This window comes from Acomys russatus, chromosome 22 (genome assembly GCF_903995435.1).
Source record: "Acomys russatus chromosome 22, mAcoRus1.1, whole genome shotgun sequence".
NCBI classification, from domain to species: Eukaryota; Metazoa; Chordata; class Mammalia; order Rodentia; family Muridae; genus Acomys; species Acomys russatus.
In genome coordinates this window covers 29,129,220-29,147,230 of record NC_067158.1, presented here as the reverse complement: position 1 = coordinate 29,147,230, position 18,011 = coordinate 29,129,220, and the positions used below count along the sequence as shown (strand labels likewise).

The window sequence follows — 18,011 nt, the reverse complement described above, 5'->3', positions numbered from 1 at the left end:
ATCCTGTCATCATCCCTTGACACTGTTGTCTGCCCTTTCTGCTTCATCCTGTCTGCTATCTGGCATATGATCTGGCTCTTGGCACCTACTTTCTAAAGTATTGATGTCTTAGAAATGTATGGTTGTAGCTGATCCTTTTAGAAGTCCCAAGCTTCCTGGCATCTATTTGTAAGTCAGCATGTAGCAATGTCTTAAAGATCCTCAGGTTCTCAGGAAATGTATATTAATGTCAGGTACTTGGGATGCGGTTGCCTTACTTTCAGGGACCAGAAGAAAGCTTTGCTCTGATTGAAATACCAACTAATGACTGCCTTTGTGGTCAATGTTGATTAACTCTCAAGTCTGCTCTTAGCTTTAGGGGAGCCAGGCTGCCACAGGGGGAGACCCCTTTTAATAGGGAGCGAATGTTAGGAGCTTTGCTCTTTGCCTGGGGCAGGCTGCCTGTCAACATTTATTAAGAGTGCATTGTGCAGGATGACAACAGCCTGCCCATCAGCAGGTGCACAGGGCACTTTGCAGCAAGCGCATTTCACATGCATTCTGGGAGCTGTCTCACTTCCCATGCCCCACCAAAGTAAACAGCATCAGATTACTGTACTTAGAAAGAATTAGCTTAAAAAAGTAACCCATTTGGGACTGAGTTCTGGGGTAGTTGAAGTATGCCAGATAAGTTTCTGGACACTTGGTGAAAATTCTGGGTGATTCTGGTATGTATCAGCTGTCAGCACCTGGGCCAATGAGGGAACTGACAGTCTCACCTGGGGTGCATGTTTGTAATATAGATTGGGCATGGAAGGTTCCAGAAGGTCCTGGGATCCCTTTGATGTACAGCTCATTCCTTCTTACAAGAACAACATCTCTTCCTTCACGGGACACATCAACTAATCACTGGAGACCCAGATGGCTGTCAATCACCATCCTTGTCATGTAACCCTGGAGATGGGCATGTGACATGACGTGGTTGGGCCTGGCAATGAGTGGAAGGCTCAAGGGGTTGGGTGACTCAAGCCACCCCCTCCACCTTCAATGAGTGGGATCTTCTCTTAAGAATCAGAAAACAGGCTGACTCTGTGGGCGGGCCATTTTCTCCACAGTGGATGATGTTGGGGACTCACCTAACAGGAGGAAAGAATGAGACAGATGCAAGCAGCAGCTTGAGGAGCTTTGAGTCAAGTGGGCAAACCAAGCACTTGCTTCAGGAGCACCTCACTGGCTTACCCCAGGGTGAGACCTGATGACTACTCTACTCCCTCTGGGCTCCCTTGCACCTCTGATAGGGGTGCAGCAAAGTGAGTCCAGGGGGAGGTAGTCCCTTGATGTGGACTTGGAAAGCAACAGGCTGAGTTCTTCTTAGACGAGGGTGGAGAGCACTGGCAGGAAACCAACTCAGGAGTTCCTCTGGCAGTGTGATTATTGATGGACTCTCTGTATGGGGACTGCAGGACTGAAGCAAAATAAATGAAAATTCTTAGACTGGCCAGAGGCATCCTGTGCATAAAAATCACAGGAAGTAGCCTGGAGTAACATGGTAATAGCCCTCCAGAGTAAGATTCTGGATAAAACTGAGAAGGCATTGCCTAGATGATCACCCAGGCTCAGTATTGCCTTGTTATGCACAGTGACAGGCACTCCCCATACACAAGCCCAGGTCATCTGTCTCCTCCCAGGCTGCCAGGTCTGCACAGCTGCATATAAATGCAGTGTGGAAATGCTCTTGATTCTAAAAGTAGAAAAACCATCATAGCATCCAGACAGTAACAGGTCCATGCCCAAGTTCTTTAGAGAGGACACTGCAGGTGCAAAGGCCCTGTGGCAAGTGTAGAGGGAGCTGTGGGCACGTGGTGACCCACATCTGCCTGACACAAAGCATCATTTCTGCCAGGCGGGACTCAGACTATGTGGTTGCACTGTTCAGGAAACTATGTCAGTTAATTAAGTTGTGAAGTAGCATTTTGTGTACAAGCTTTGGCTGGTAGTTTTGACTCAACCACTAGCCTCTGGGCAAGTTGCTGGGCTTCTCCAGATGCTGTTCTTATGATGTCAGGATCCTTTTTAGAAAGCTTAAAGGAGATGCTTGTATGAGCTTCCCTTGTTCATAGCAAGGAACGATGGAATCCATTTGTTTGCAGTGAAATATTTATTCCTTTCATATTAATTGGTGCATTTGGCTGGAGGCATTCTTGGAGGACACTGTGGCTCCAGGAAATGACTTAATAAGTCGCTAATTGCCGTGAGAGATGCAGGCTCTCTCATGATACCTCCAAGCTCTGGCTGGGGCCAATGACATTTCCCTGTGAAGGATGCTTGCTTCCTCAAGCAGAAGTCAGGCCTCCCTGTACATCTTTGTCTTCAGGATCTTTCACAGTGTGTGATCTCTGGGTTCTGTTTCCAACCTAGCTTACCCCAAGGGGCACTGGGGTACAGAGGCATAAGGCATGGACCTCCCATCTTTGTCAGAGAGAAGTGGGGTGAAGGGGACGGGGACAAGATATATACTTCAGATATTAAACCCTCCTTGATCTTTCTCCAATCAGGCCTCAACTGCCAGTAGTGTATTCATCTAAGAACTCACCCATAGGTTAACCTGCTGATGAAGTAAGAAACTCATGGTCCAGTCACCACTCCAATGGCATCACCATCTGGGGACTAAGGCTTAACAAATGGGTCTTTGGGGACATTGTATGTTCAATCCATGGCAACTCTGGAGGTCATGGCTCTGAAATCAAGGTGTGGCTGGGACCACTTCCTCTCTTGGTTTGCAAGAGGTCTCTTCACATAGTTATGTCTCAGTATATGTCTACCTCCTCACCTCTCATGAAGACTCCAGGGAAGACCGGGTAAAGGCCACCTCCTGACTTTATTTTCCTTTAATGTCATCATCATAGGCCTCTTTTTAAACAGCCACATTCTACAGTCCAGGCTTAAGACTCCAGCATATAAATTTGGGAGAATATAATTTATCCCTTAGTACCAACTCTTGAAACACACCACCTGAGGCCATCCATCGCCTGTCTCTGTCACCTTTGACAACCAAATCTCCATGATGTCAGCTGAAGAGTGTCATATGAACACCAGCAAAAGTCAGGTGATGCAGGCTGTAGGTCCCAGACTATGGCAGGCAGTGTTGGTGTTTCAGCCACCTCCACAAAGGCCTTGAGTCTCCTCCACAGGGTTCAATTACCACACTGATGTCCTTGATTACAGTGACTAGGGACTGATATTTTACAACTGTCTTAGTTGTTTTAGCTACATGTTGGTTTCATTGGCCAGTGCAGCCAATCTTAGTAGATATTTAATAATAAATACAATGACTAAAAACAACCCAGGAAAGAAAAAAGGTTTTCTTTTTACAGATTAAAGTCCATTATGGAGAGAAGTCATGGTAGGAACTCAAGCCAGAAACCCGGAGGCATGAACTGAAGCAGAACCCATGGAAAAACATAGGTTAATGACTTGCTCCTTCATGCTTGCTCAGCCTTGTTTCTTATGCTACCCAGGACCACTTGCTCAGGGTGGTACCACCTACAGTGGGCTGGGCCCTCTCTTATCAATCAAGCAAATAACCCACAGGCTTGCCTACAGGCCACTACCATAGGGGTATATTCTCAACTGAGATTCTTCTTCCAGATAACTATAGCTTGTATTAAGATGACATAAAACTATCCATCACAACAATAAAATACAAAGCTATGTGAGTTTGATGTACTCTCTCTTTAGGGGGTAATGGAAAAATAGCAGGTGCCAGCAGAAATGGTCTCCATAGCTCCACAGGCACATTTGAGGAATAGGATTCAAAGGCTGAGTTTTGGGTCTGGGCTTTTGCCAGTGCATTGGTTGGAGTTCTGCAGAGATAAAGAATTGCTAAGGTGTGGGCACATACAGGAAGTAGTTGGTCAAAGAGCTGGTTCACAAGATTAAGAAAGCCGATAAACAGAAACACACCAGGAACCAGGCACAGCAATAGGAACTGGTAAGTGGAAGATCCCAACAAGTGGTGAGATGGGCACTGAGGGTGCTCCACTTTTCACCCAGGGTGGTTGGAGGTGGGTCTCAAAAGGGAGACACTGATTTAGAGCTAAAGTTGGAGGCCAGTCTTGTGGACCCAGGTAGGAAGGGGCAGCTTAGGCTCACAATGGGAGATGTGTCCTCAGTTCTCAGCCCATGCTGACTTCTGTGATATCACCAGTCCTTCCAAGAATCTGTGACGGCTAATCTGCCAAAAGGGTAATTAAAGTCCTGGCTAGAAAGAGGGTAATGAAGATGTAGCCAAACAAAAAGTTTCTAGAATGTTCTTATACATTTACCCAACCCTGGTAGCACATCAGTGTTCACTATGACCCGCCCTCCCCCCAAAACAAACAAACAAAACCTCTACAAAATTCACATGTCCTCTGGGATCTCTGGGATGCTCGTGGGTCAAGGCTGTCAGTGCTGGGGACATGAAGTGACACGATGCCCATGGGATGCTGATGCTGTGTGGATTTCCCATAATCATCTTCTTGGTGGCTTGGATCCTTTTTCACATTGCTGGAGTTCCATGCTCTTGACACAAGCTTTCCTTAGCAAATCCCACCAGCTAGTGTTTGTTTATTGTCCTAACATGTCACAGTGACTAATGATAACCCCAAAGCCTAATTGATTACTAATGAGAAGTTAATTGGGGGCCTTGCCTTATGGGCAGCTTAGGGTGGCTTTGGTCAGATCAATTGTTCTTGCCTCGTTAACGATTATTTCCTGTGGACAAGGCTTGGGGCAGCCTTACTGAGGAGGATCAGTGCCTCTTAAGACCCAGTTTTAGAGTTTCATGACAGATTCTGGCAGGACCTAGGCAGAATGGCTATAGGTGACAGTGCTGACCTTTGCCCATGGTCACATGCATAGCATAGAAACCATGTGTGGCTTGTTTCAGTAGATCCATCCATGTCATGTCTCTCTTGGGGTTTAGAGTGAGTAGTAGCTAGCCTGTGCCTCCAGAGCTGGTTTCCAGGCATTAGTCTGTTCAACACCTGTCCAAGCCTTCTGTGCAGGCGTTACTGGAGCTGTTTAGAGCCTTGGCAGTGTCCTGGTAACCATAACCAACTAGATTGGGTCACTCATTCCCAGTAGGCCAATGAACAAACTCAACATGTAACTAAAAATCAGAAGAAGGACATTTATTCATTGTGGCCACATTGGTAAGAGGAAGAAATAAGGTGGTTCAGAGATACCCCCAAGTCCATTTTCAGACTTCTGATGTGACAGCAGCCATGATCAAGGTGTTGTCTTGCCTAGCAGTGACCTGTTATTGTCTTAGCTCCAGTATCTTCTGGTCTGAAATGTCAGAACTGTGTGAGATCATTTTGTGGGGGGTAAATCCCCCTCCCTGCCTGGTACCCTGCTCCAGCCTTTTTCTTCTTCCAGAATGAGATTGTTAGGAACATTCCAATTCCATGAGGACCATTGTTTCAATAGCCAACAGGAGGGTCACACCCATCTCTTTAGAGAATCTTCCTTCATGCCACAATGAGTTCACTGTAATTTCATTCTTCCATATTCTAAAGTTTTCATAGTAGAAGTCTTTCACCTTCCTGGTTAGGTGTATTACTTGGCATATGTTCCAGACCACTGTGAGAAGGATTGACTTGTTCTCCTGATTTATCCCTCAGCACTTTTTATTGGTATTTCAGGAAAAAATGATGGTTTTGGTATGTTGCTTTTATATCTTGCAACTTTGCTGAAGTGTTGGACAGAGCTAAGCATTTCCCAGTGGTGTCCTTAGAGTCTTTTAAGTATAGGATGATATTTCTGTAAATACAGATAATTTGAGGGGATAGGAAGTATTTCAATCAGTAAAGTGCTTCACCAGAACCCAAGTTTTACAAAAGTCTTGAGTGTGGTGGTGTAGGCTTGTAATTGCTGTTACCAGGGAGACAAGACAGGTGAATCTGTACGGCTCAGTGACTAACCAGATTGGCCTGTGCAGTAAGGGTCAGGTCAAAGGGACACTTTGTCTAAAAAAGGAAAGAAAGGTGGGTGGAAGCTGAGGAACAACCTAAGGTTGTCCTGTAGCCTCCACATGCACATAAGCACACACACACACACACACACACACACACACACCAAGGCAAATCATAGAAAATCTTTTCATCTTTTCCTTTTTATATTGCACTTCTTTCTCTTGCTATGTTATTATGTAAGAATTCTAGCATTAGGTTGAATGAAACTTAAGACAGTGAATACCCCTGCTTGGTTCTTGATTCCAGGATGGATGTTTTCAGTATTTCCCCATTTAGTATAATGATGGCTGTAAGTTTTTCATATATATCCTTGATTATGTTGAGTTATGCATTTTCTATTCATAATTTCTCTAGGGACTTTTAAGGCCTTTTCTGCATCTACCAAGATAATCTTATGGTTTTTATCCTTGATTATATTTACATGTCACATTATACTTACTGATTTATGCACATTGAACTGTCCTTGCATCCCTCTGATTAAACCAACTGAACTGGGTGTGAGATTTTTTTAAAACAGGCTCTGTTGAAATTGATTTTTAAGAATTTCATTGATGATTTTTTTTGTATCTCTGAACATTGGGAAAAATCTATCTGTAGTTCCTTTTTGTTGTGTCCTTAACCACTACTATGTTTAAATCACAGTGATACAGGCTTTATAAAATGAGTTTGGTAGTGTTTTTTTAATCTTTCTTTCTTTCTTCTGGAAAATTTTGAGGAGCATTGATGTTTTTCTCCAAAGGTATGGTAGAATTCAATATTTAATCCATTGTGCCCTGGGCCTTTCTGAGTTATTACACAATTAGTGCTTCAGTTTTATTGTTATACACGACATGTCTGGGGATGCAGCAGTAAGACAAGGGCTCCAGATCCCCAAGAACTGGAGTGATGGATGGTTGTGAGCCACAGTGTGGGTGCTGAAAGCCAAATCCAAGTCTTTTGCAAGGGTAACAAGTGCTCTTAACTGCTGAACCATCTCTCCAGCTCCATCATTTTTGGATTGGGGTGATCTATCTCTTGATGAAAATGGGGTACTGAAGTCACCCATTATTATTTTTCAAAACTTTTCTATCATTTTTAAATAAAAACAAGCTTCTGGTTGCTTAGGATGTAGTTTTCTATCTTTGGACTCTGTATCATTGAGTAGGTTTTCTGTGCATTTGTTTTGAAACTCAGCTTCTTCTACTCTGAGATTTCTTAATCTTTTGGTCATGTTTCAAAGTTCTTGAATGTTGTAGCCACCTTTTTTTTCTTGGTTGCTGGTTGAATATAATATTTCCTAACTTTCTTTTCTTTCCACAACCCAGGTATTCTTTCTTCTTCTTGAGCTAGTCTGCTAGTCTGTAATGATTTCCACTATCTTATTTGGTAGGTTTGTTGAATTTTCATTTACAACTTTCTGATTGTTTCAGAATCTTAATTTTGCTTAATCTTCCATCCATGTTGCTAGCTTTGTTATCCAGGTCCTGAATTGACTTCCTTACTTTATTTATTTGTCTATTTGTGCCCTCGTTGAAATTACTCATAAATGTTAAAAGTACACTTTCAAATTCTTTAGTATTTTAATCACTTCAATATCTTTAGTTTGAGCTATTGAGGAGTGAGAACCTTTATGATTAGTCATATTGTTTTTCTTATATGTCATATATTTCTGTCTTGAAATCGATTAATTAAAATTGTGCAGCTCTAGCTGGGCATGGTGGCACACACCTTTAATCCTAGCACTCAGGAGGCAGAGGCAGGCAGATTGCTGTGAGTTCGAGACCAGCCTCATCTACAAAGTGAGTCTAGGGCAGCCAAGGCTACACAGATAAATCCTGTCTCTAAAAAAAAAAGTGCAGCTCTGAGGGAGACAGCCCACCTCCCACATTACCTCTGTTGAGTGGTGTGCCGAACTACAACAGTCATGAGGCAGAATCCACACCTCTTCTCCCAATCATTGAATTACACAGGTTTTCAGAAGTGACTGCTAAATTAGTCAGCAGACAGCAGGCTCTTCCCAAAACCATGCATCTGGTGATGTGTTTTAGATTTGTTGAGATGCAGAACAGTGCTGTCTCCAATCTACCGTCTTTCTATCTCCTGTTTGGTTCCCAGGCCTCTTCTGAGCATGCAAACGAGAAGCAACAGAAACAAGAGGCTCTGATTGGTGACATTATCCACCCACCGCTGTCTGCCTTCAGACATGGTCTCGGGCTTCTTGAGCCTGCTTAAGTCCCCACAGGCAGAGCTCCTAAAGGCCTTTATGTGCCGCAATTGCTTCCTTATACATTGTGTCTCAAATTTACTACTCATTGAAGAATCACAGACCTTTAACTTATGCCATTGATTTTACTGCCTGGAAGATAATATTTGGGAGGTTTAACCGCATATCCTATTTAGTGCATTGAGATGCAAATGACTGTCCCCCACTTCCTAGATAGCCTATAGATTTTTCTCTTGGGGTGCAGGATGAACTTTGAATGACTCAATTCAGACAGAGGAAGAAGAGAGGTAGGTTCAGCCTTTCCCCCACCGTCCTGTATTTGCCTTGAACAGATGCAGAGTGTGTGGGAGCAGAAAGGGGTCCAGTTTCCAACAGAAGAGCATCTGGAAATGTCAGGAGAAAACCAGAGCTCTCCACCCTACTTCTCGGCCCACTGTCTTATTTCTAGAATATTCCACCACATCATGTCCCCCTGGGAGGCAGTGTCAGTGGTGATAACAGATGGAGAGGTGGCAGGATAGGGCTTGAGTCTCGAGTCTGAATAAATAACTGAAACCTGCCTTTGGTTCATTTCCTGTATCTACGCAGGTGGGGTGGAAATGGCAGCTGTGGTAGGTTGAATAGCAACTCCAAAATCATGTTTTCCTGATCTTTAGACTGTGACCTTGTTTGGAAATACACTCACAACCTCATCATTGGGGCAGCATTTCAAGACACCTTCTTGGTATCTGAAAATTCAGATAGCACCTTACACACACATACATGCAAACATGCCCGAAATCGCTTGCTATGTGAAACCAGTGTAGTGAGAGCTTAGCAACGGCCAATGATAGAGCAGTTCTAAGAGCACACCGTATGTGAATGAGGACTTTCTCTTCTAAAGTATCCTACTGTTCCGTATTTGCCTTGTTCTTGTCATGACATGAGACTGTGCAGACTCACGTGATGTTATGTGAGTGAAATGGAATAGATGCTATGATGCACACTGGTATATAGGGGTCTGCTGAGCACAGGCAGTGTTATATGGTACCAATCTAGCTCATCAGCAAGAGGACTTCTGATTATTTCTATACGTACCCCCTCCTCCACCCTGCGCTTCCACCCTCACCATATTTAACTCTTCCTGTTCTTTAATTTCCATTTCCCCTTTCACACTCCCTACATTCTATCCCCCTTTCCCTGACCGCCTCTCCATAGCCTCTTATCAGTTTCCCATATTTTATGAGTACTCCGATTTAAACACGTTATCTCTAAAGATGTAAAGTTAGCTTCCATATATGAGAATGTGTGACATTTGTCTTTTCGGGTCTTGTTTCCTCCGTCAGAATGATCATTTTCAGTTCCATCTACTTACCTATGAGTTTTATAATTTCATTTTTTGTTATGGCCGAATAACATTCATATGTATACATATGATATTTGAATAAATATATTAAATTTTTCTTTATTGATTTATTGATTTGCTAGTTGACAGACATCTAGGTTGTTTCTTGCTCCTCGCTATTGTGAATAAAGTAGAAATGAACATGGATGGATACGCAAATATCTTTGCAGTACATTATAGAGTCCTTTGGACATACTCCCAGGAGTGGTAGCTGGACCATGTGGTAGATATGTTTCTGGCTCTTTTAGGAACCTCCACACATATTTCCATAGTGGCTGCACCAGTGTTTACTCCCACCATTAACGAATGTGTTCCTGTTCCACACATCCACACCAACATTCGGGTTTGCTTTTGTCTGTGTTTGCTATTCTCACTAGGATAAGATGAAATCTCATAGTAGTTTTAATTTGCATTTCTCTGATGGTTAAGGATATTGAAAAAAAACTTTTCTCGCCCATTTGTATTGCATCTTTGATAACACTGTTTAGCACCATGCTTCAATTTTCAGTTGGTTTGTTTGCTTTCTGCTGTTTAATTTTTTGAGATCTTTGTATATTCTAGATGCTAACCCTCTGTCAGATGTAAAGCTGGCAAAGATGTTGCCCATCCTGCTGTAGGGCTGGTACCTCCCTTGAATGATGTCCTTTGTGAACAGAACCTTTTTAGTTTCATGAAGCCCATTTATCAACTATTGTTCTTAATGGCTGCATGGCCAGGTCCTTTTCAGAAAGTTTTCTTTCTGTACTTATAAGCTGGCCTGTTTCCATCCTGTCTCCTCTACCAGGTTCAGTGTATCAGATCTTACATAGAAGTCCTTGATCCACTTGAGGTTGAATTCTGTGCAAGGTGAGTCAAGTGCTGTGGTATTTGTTGTTGTTGTTGTTACGATTACTATAGCTCTATGATGTAACTTGAAATTAGGGACAGTGATATCTCTCTCAGTGCTTTTATAGCTTGACATAGTTTTGGCTACTCTAGGTATTTTATGTTTCCATATGAATTTTGAGGTTTTTTTTTTTTTTTTTTTATGTTTCTGTGCAGAAATGCATTGGAATTTTGATGCGGATTGACTCGAACCTGTAAGTTGCTTTTGGTAGGATGGCCATTTTTATGTCATTAATCCTGCCGTGAGTATGAGAGGTCTTTCCATCTTCTGATGTCTTCACCAATGTCTTAAATACAAGACTTTTACTCTCTGGGTTAGATTTTTTTTTTTCCAAGAATTTTTTGAGGCTATTATAAATAGTACTGTTTCTCTTATTTCTTTGTTGCAATCTATTTTTAAATTATATATAGGGTAAGTTACTGATTTTATGTGCTAATTTTGTATCCTCTTACTTTGTTGAACATATTTATCAGTTATAGAACTTTTCTGGTGGAATCTTTAGGGTCTTTTATATATAGAGAGAGTCATATCATCTGCCAATGGGGATACTTTATTTCTTCCTTTCTCATTTTGTATCCCCTTTACATCTGCTTGTTTTATTGCTCCAGCTAAGACTTCAAGTACTATATTGATCAAGACTGGGTAGAGTATTGTTCATGACCGTAATGTAAATGCTTTGAATTTTTTCCAGTTTAACATCATGTTGGCTGTGAGCTATATATATACCCTGTATCCCAAATTTCTCTAGGACTTTCATCATAAAGGGATGTTGAGGTTTGTCAAGACCATTCTGCATCTAATGAGATGACAATGTGGTTTCTGTCCTTGAGACTAATTATATAGTGGATTTCAGTAATTGATTTACATATGGTGAAGCATCTTTGAATCTCTGGGATGACACCAAATTCATTATACTGGCTAATCTTTTAGATTTTTTCTTAAATGTGGTTTGCAAGTATTTCACTGAGGATTATTGTGTCTTTGTTCATCAGGGAAATTGGCTTATATTTCACTTTCTTCGTTGGATATTTATCTAGTTTTGGTATCAGGGCAATACTGGCATTGTAGAAGGAATTTGGAAATGTTTTCGGGCTTGAGAGGTTGGTAGCAGGATTTTAAGAGCCAACAGTAGTGCACATATTCAGGGAGACAGCATTTTCAAGATATGATAAGGCTGCCACACTCATGAACTCACAGTGTCTGAGACTGCCTACATAAGACCAGCACAAGATCAAGCCAACCAAAACCCCAGCATGGATATGGGAGTGGTTCACGAAGCCCCGCCCATCTCTGGGAAGCAATTAGCAATTAATGGCTGCAGAGGAAAGGAGAGTCCATGTAGTCCCTGGAAAGCTACCTTGCTCCGGTAAATTGTTCTACATGTATATAGTAAGCGGAGTCACTGAGTTTACTAAAGACCATGTGGAATTGAGATAGAATAGTGGTGGCTGAGATAGAAGTGAAATTAGAGGGAGGGTAAAGGGGGATGGACTTGAATAAATATATCATTTACATGTGGGAAATCCTCAAATAATATAAAAAGAAAACAGGATTTCTAGATGCAATTGGTAATGTAGCACATACAGTGTGGCTACACTGGAGAAGATGGCGTGGGAAGGCGTGGGATAGCGTGGGAAGGCGTGGGAAGGCGTGGTATCCTGCAATGATGGGCAGTTTAGAACGTGTGAGTGCTCTATGTCTGAAGGTTTTATTTAATATTTTTCTGACCACTGTTGACTGTGGGTAACTGAGGCCAAGTGTAGTTGTTGCTTTTCTTCTTGTGGTACTTATCGAGGCGGAGCCCGTTTTTGGTTTACAGCTTAAGACGATGCACCATGGAGTGCAAGACATGGAGGCAAATGACTCCGTGGTGGCAGGAGTGTGTGTCTGGGACGCCTCACGTTTGAGAGGAACAGGAAGCAGAGAGGAAACAGAAAGTATAACTGGGCTATAAAGCCCCAAGATCCAGTCCCTAGTAAACCATTTCTTCCAGCAAGGCTCTACCACCTAAAAGTTCTACAACCCTCCAACACAGGCACCACCTGCTGGTGACAAAGTGTTCAAGCACATAAGTCCATGAGGGAACAATTCACATTCAAAACACTATTCCTGGCCCCGCACTGTCACAGTAATCTCATACTGAAAAACAAACAAACAAACAAAAACAAAACAAAACAAAAACAAAACCCACAAAAAGCCAATCCATTCCAATACTTCAAAAGCTCCTGTAGTTTTTATCTGTCTCCACGCTGTTCAAAAGTCCAGAGTCTCTTCTGTGACTCAACACAAGTCTAACTGTAAACCTCTACAAAATAAAAACAAAAGCCAAGTCATATGACTATAATATACAAAGCACAGAACAAGCATTCCATTCAAGAAGAGAAGAAGTGAAGGGTAGCAAAGAAATACAAAACCAAAACATGATGTAAGTCATCATGGCAAACACCAAGTTCTGCAGCTCTGCACAAAGCACCTGACGCTTGTGCTGGTATCATGTGGGCTCCAGCAGGCTTGGGTTTCCCAGCCTCTTAGTTTGGTCATCCGTGTCACAAAGAGTTTCTCTTCTAGGTTGGCTCCACTTTGTTCCTCCAGGTTTCCTCAAGTGTACAAGGATTGAGGTCACTGAGGCATGGTCTGTAGCATGCACACACAAATATCAATGGTGTAATCCCAGGACAAGGGTCAAGGCATGCATGCCCAGGTGTGTCTCATGGCTGTATTTTCTGGGCATGAGGCTTTTACTCTTCGAGTGCACAATGTGTCCTGGGGTTGCAGCTTCTGGAATTGGAGCATGCATGCATGCCTCCCAGGTCAGCGGCAAGCATGCTTCAAAGCTACAGTCACTAGTACCATTGTTGGGCTGTGAGATTCTAAAGGGTAGGGCTGCTCCTTCTATCTTCTGAATAGATGATTCCATTTCCAGTGTTGAATCCACAGCCATTACTCACTGTCTACATTTAAGTGCCAAATCTGGTCTAATGCCTCCTTTGTAGACACAGAGAGGCATAGCCTAGGTGCTTTGCTAGCAGGTGGTTGGGATGAACGGAAACCAGGCATGGAATGAAATGTCCTCTTCCTCCTCCTCCTCCACTTCCTCCTCCTCCACTTCCTCCTCCTCCTCCTCTTCCTGCAGGTGGTTGGAATGAACGAAAGCCAGCCATTGAATGGGATGGCCTCCTCCTCCTCCTCCTCCTCCTCTTCCTCTTCCTCCTCCTCCTCCTCCTCTCCCCTCGTCCTGAATGTTGTTTCCTCTGGCTGTCTTGCAGGTATGCATCGTGCAGAAGCGAGACACGAAGAAGATGTATGCCATGAAGTACATGAACAAGCAGAAATGTGTGGAGAGGGATGAGGTGCGGAACGTGTTCCGGGAGCTGCAGATCATGCAGGGATTAGAGCATCCCTTCCTGGTCAACCTGTGGTGAGTGGCTTGGCCCCCAAGGGTGCTGTCTTAGCACTTTCAGAAGGTGTCTGGGTTCACAGCCTCCCACGTATTCTGTAGGGTATGTTCACTAATGCATCTTCAAGCATTCGCTTTAATTCTGTCCTCTGATTGAGTGAGTCAGAATTGAAAACAGATTTGAATTTGGGGATGTATGTAGCAGGTTTCATGAGAATGCTAAAAGGTACCCTGAATCCAGTATTTTAGAAAGTCCCAGACATCGTGTTAGTAGCAATAAGGACTTAGAACTCATGTTTTACTCCATTTACCACAGCTGCTCTGAATGGAGGTGCTAAGTCCCATCATCTGAATCTGACACTCCATTTACTGTAATCCATGTTTCTAAACCATGCTCTTAGAACTTTCTCTCCAATCCACCCCTGACCACTATTTCCACCTTTAATTGTGTCCTAGAAATGCCAACCTGCTGATGGTTCCCTGCCTCTGGGCCTTTGTACATGGCATCTCCTTTTGCTAAGTTAGCCAGGCACCCCCACTTGTGCATTCCAGGCACCCCCACGAATTTCTTCCTATTACTCTATTATTCCCATCTTACAGATGGGGCCACTGAGTCATGTTACTAGTAAGCTGGCAGACGGGATTGAAGGCAGGCTGGATGCCTTGTGGTCTCCACCTAACTCCTTGACAGGCTCTTCCAGGCTTTGCCAGTTGCATTTTCCACCTTCTCCTTGGCAGACTCCTTCCTTCTGGTTTCCCCATGCTGCCTTCCTTGCCCTTCCAGGAGTATGATTACTATATAGGTGCTCATTCGGTTCATAAGAGCATCCTGCCTTCTATTAATTGCATGCCAGCTCTGGAGTTCATTTTGTAGAGGGTGAATTACTGCCGCCATGAGAACGCTCAGTCCCATCATTCTTCGCTACTGACAGGCTCTGTGATTGGCACCAGTGGAAGCCTGGCATTGATTAGTTTCCATGACAGCTTTGCCTCTGTGGAATGAATGATCTGTGCTCTTGAGCTGTGATAACCCAAGTCAAGCTGTCAAGTGCAATATTTTCACCTGTGTGAAGTGAAGCTGTCATACTCTCCTGGGATTAAGACAACCCCAGTGAAGGAGAAAGAGAGTGGGGGGCAGTGTAGTGTCTGAAGGAGCCCTGGATAGGGACAGGATGAGGGAAGGGGACAAAGTGGCTTAATATTATTCCTCCAAGCATGACTTTACTGGTCCTGGTGAGATTTTTTACAATTTTAACTGTGATGTCATTGTCTTTTATCTATCCAAGACCACTCTCATGACCATGGTAACTTCTAGCCAGAAGTATTGGCTGTATATGTCCACAAATTACTGAGGGACCCAACAATCCACCAAAGAGCAATACAAGAGTCATGTACACAAGCCAGGAGCCCCCAGATTCACTGGCTGTGTTGAGGTTCCATGACATAGCACCTTCATGAAGATTTCTCTGACTGCTTCCTGTGATCCCATGTGTTTTTCTGTAGCTAAATCTCAGAGTTAACATTGCCTCATGTATGTATATGTTGTGGTGGTTAAGTACAAGACAAAAGCAACCAAAGGGGAGCAGGATTGATTTTGGCTCACAATTTGAGGGGTTACAGTCCATCCTGGCAGGGAGGGATTGGGGCTCTGAGGCAGCAGGCACCAGGAATCAGGAAGCAGTTGGATCCAGGTCCAGGCTATAGTCCATACAACCTACCCTTGCTTGCTCCAGCTGGGGACCAACTTCCAAAGACTTCACAACTTCCCCAACAGCACCACCCACTGAGCACCTGTGTACAAGCACATGTAGGGAGCACGTCACACTGAAATTACACCACCGTGCTTTTCAGTCATTGAAGCGACAGTGATTTATTGTCACTTATGGTCAGTGAATCCTCAGTACCATCTTATGGGATGGACATTCCATCTCTAACTTACAATTGGAGAGGCCAAGGTCAGGGGGCTACATCATTCACACAAGATTACAAGCTCACCCAAGGCAGCACTGAGATGAAGAGCCAGAGCACGCAAGTAAATTCTTAAGAACCAGCTCCCCCAGGGGCAGGGAAAGAGGACAAACCCTGGTTCCCAGTGGTCTCCATTCTCTGAAGAGTAGATGCATCCATTGTTGATTTCAGCCTAACAAGCTGGTGGTGTCAGCTTGCAAAACTTCTGAAAATTTTGCAGCATCACTGCAAGCTGGCTCCTGAGTATCCTGATGGGCTCAGATCTTCCACCATAGCTTAAGGTCTCTTGAGCTTCTGCAAGTGGGCCCAAGAGCTAAGTCTTTAAGATAGCAAGATGAGAGAGGAATATGTTTCAACACAAAAGACAAAGGGTGGAAGCAGTAGCGGAGGCAGGGGGATGGTCTGTAGTCTTGATATCTTTTGAAAGGCATCACTTTCCTCACCTGTAAAATGGGGAGAGAGCACCCCACCCCTCCTGTGTTCTATGAGGCTCAGTACAATTGTGATCCAAATGATGACAGACTTTTGGAAATTCTGAGGTGTCACACCATGTGCATTTTACATTTCCGCTTGAGAAAGCCTAAAAGCATTGATAATGATCTATACATTTGCTGATAATTTATATGCATGAAATTGCTGGCAGGAGGCAGCAAATGTGCAGATAAAGCCCATGGATGTTCACTGATCAAGAGATTTTTTTATGTTAAGCTCATATTCCAATGAGCACCAAAAATTGCACTAGATTGTAATACATTTTAGTGGGAAGCCTTCACCTGCTTGAATCAGTGTCATTAAATAGGGACACAGTAGGGCCCTGGAGTTTCAAATTCATGGAACAGCCCCACCAGCCCCACGTCCACACACCCTCCTCCCACAGATCTTTACTTTACCCCTGATGCTTCCTCTGTCTGGGGTGGTTTTCTGAGGACATCTATGAGACAATCCCTCTGCAAATTTCACATCTCAGCCCTTGCCTGGCCTTTTAGTCTAGTGAAGTCCACATCATGATCAACATCCAGTCTGCATGGCTGCTGAGCACTCTGGCTGCTAGAGGCATGGTATCAGTACCTGCTGAGGAACGCATCATGGTGTGGTTGAGGATATCAGGTAGTGAGACAGGAAGCTACTGGCTCAGGTTTCCCTTCCTGCTCTTATATGCCCCTCCCTCATGACATCATTGGCAACCCTCACCTAATCCATATTACCTCCTAAAGGCCCGAGCTCCCAACCCCACTAAGACAAATCTGGAGGCTGAGTCTCCAACCCATGACTTTGAGGGACCCATTCACAATGCAGTGGCATCTGATGGAATATGCCAAGACCCAGCCTTCAGATCTCTTTACTAACTAAGACAGTCCGTGAGGACACAGAAGAGATGCTGCCATGTGTTCTCTGGGGGAGATGGCCCATCAGGAAGGGTAGAGGGTAGAAATAACCCTCCAGATCTACCGTGGACATTTAGCCTGGGGCTCCACATTTACACTTGATGATCTATAGGTTGTCAATGTCACACCCTGTTCCCAGAGAGAGAGAGAGACAGAGAGGATGAAGGAGGCATCACACAGAGGAACTGGTGTGTTCAGATGTGAGAACTTGGCCTTCCACCCCATCCCCACTTGGCATGTACATGGCTGTGGTTGTTTGGAAACAATAGTAGGTCTGTATGTCCTGCCAGGCACAGCAGTTACAAGAGATGGGTCACTCCTGCCTTTCCCTCATAATTATGCACTTTAGCGTGAGGTTCGGTGGGAGGGAAAAATCAGCTTCTGGAAATTTCCATCACAGCAGGAGTAATGAGACCCTGATGAACCATGTGCAGAACCAGGGTAGGAGTGGATCTGCACATCAATCTCAAGGGACCTCTGTGCTTACAGGCATTCTCTGTATGATGTTACAAAGCACATGGGGTCTTGGGCTGTGTCCACCTAAGGTCCAGCTAGCGGCAGGCACAGGAAATGAATAGGGTTTTAATTAAAGTGGTTACTTGTGCATAAGCAACCTACATGAGGAAGGCTCGTGTTCTCAGCACTGAACAAGAAGCAGAAAGTCTAATAAGGTGTAGATAGAGCAGGTGCCTCAGGGACCTGTTTTAACGAGTATATTAAGTGTCTGTCATTAGCACATCTTTGTTGCTATGTGACCGTGTACTCTTGAACATCTGAAGACACACTGGATCC

At 43.8% G+C, this 18,011-nt stretch overlaps 1 protein-coding gene across 1 annotated transcript in view; it reads left to right on the top strand.

The window, feature by feature from the left end:
- Positions 1 to 18,011, top strand: part of Stk32b (serine/threonine kinase 32B) — a 242,359-nt gene that overhangs the window by 69,115 nt on the left and 155,233 nt on the right. Inside the window, exon 3 of the mRNA XM_051165037.1 lies at positions 13,736 to 13,887. Within this exon, the coding sequence (XP_051020994.1) occupies positions 13,736 to 13,887 (152 nt within the window). The remainder of the gene's footprint in view (positions 1 to 13,735; positions 13,888 to 18,011) is intronic.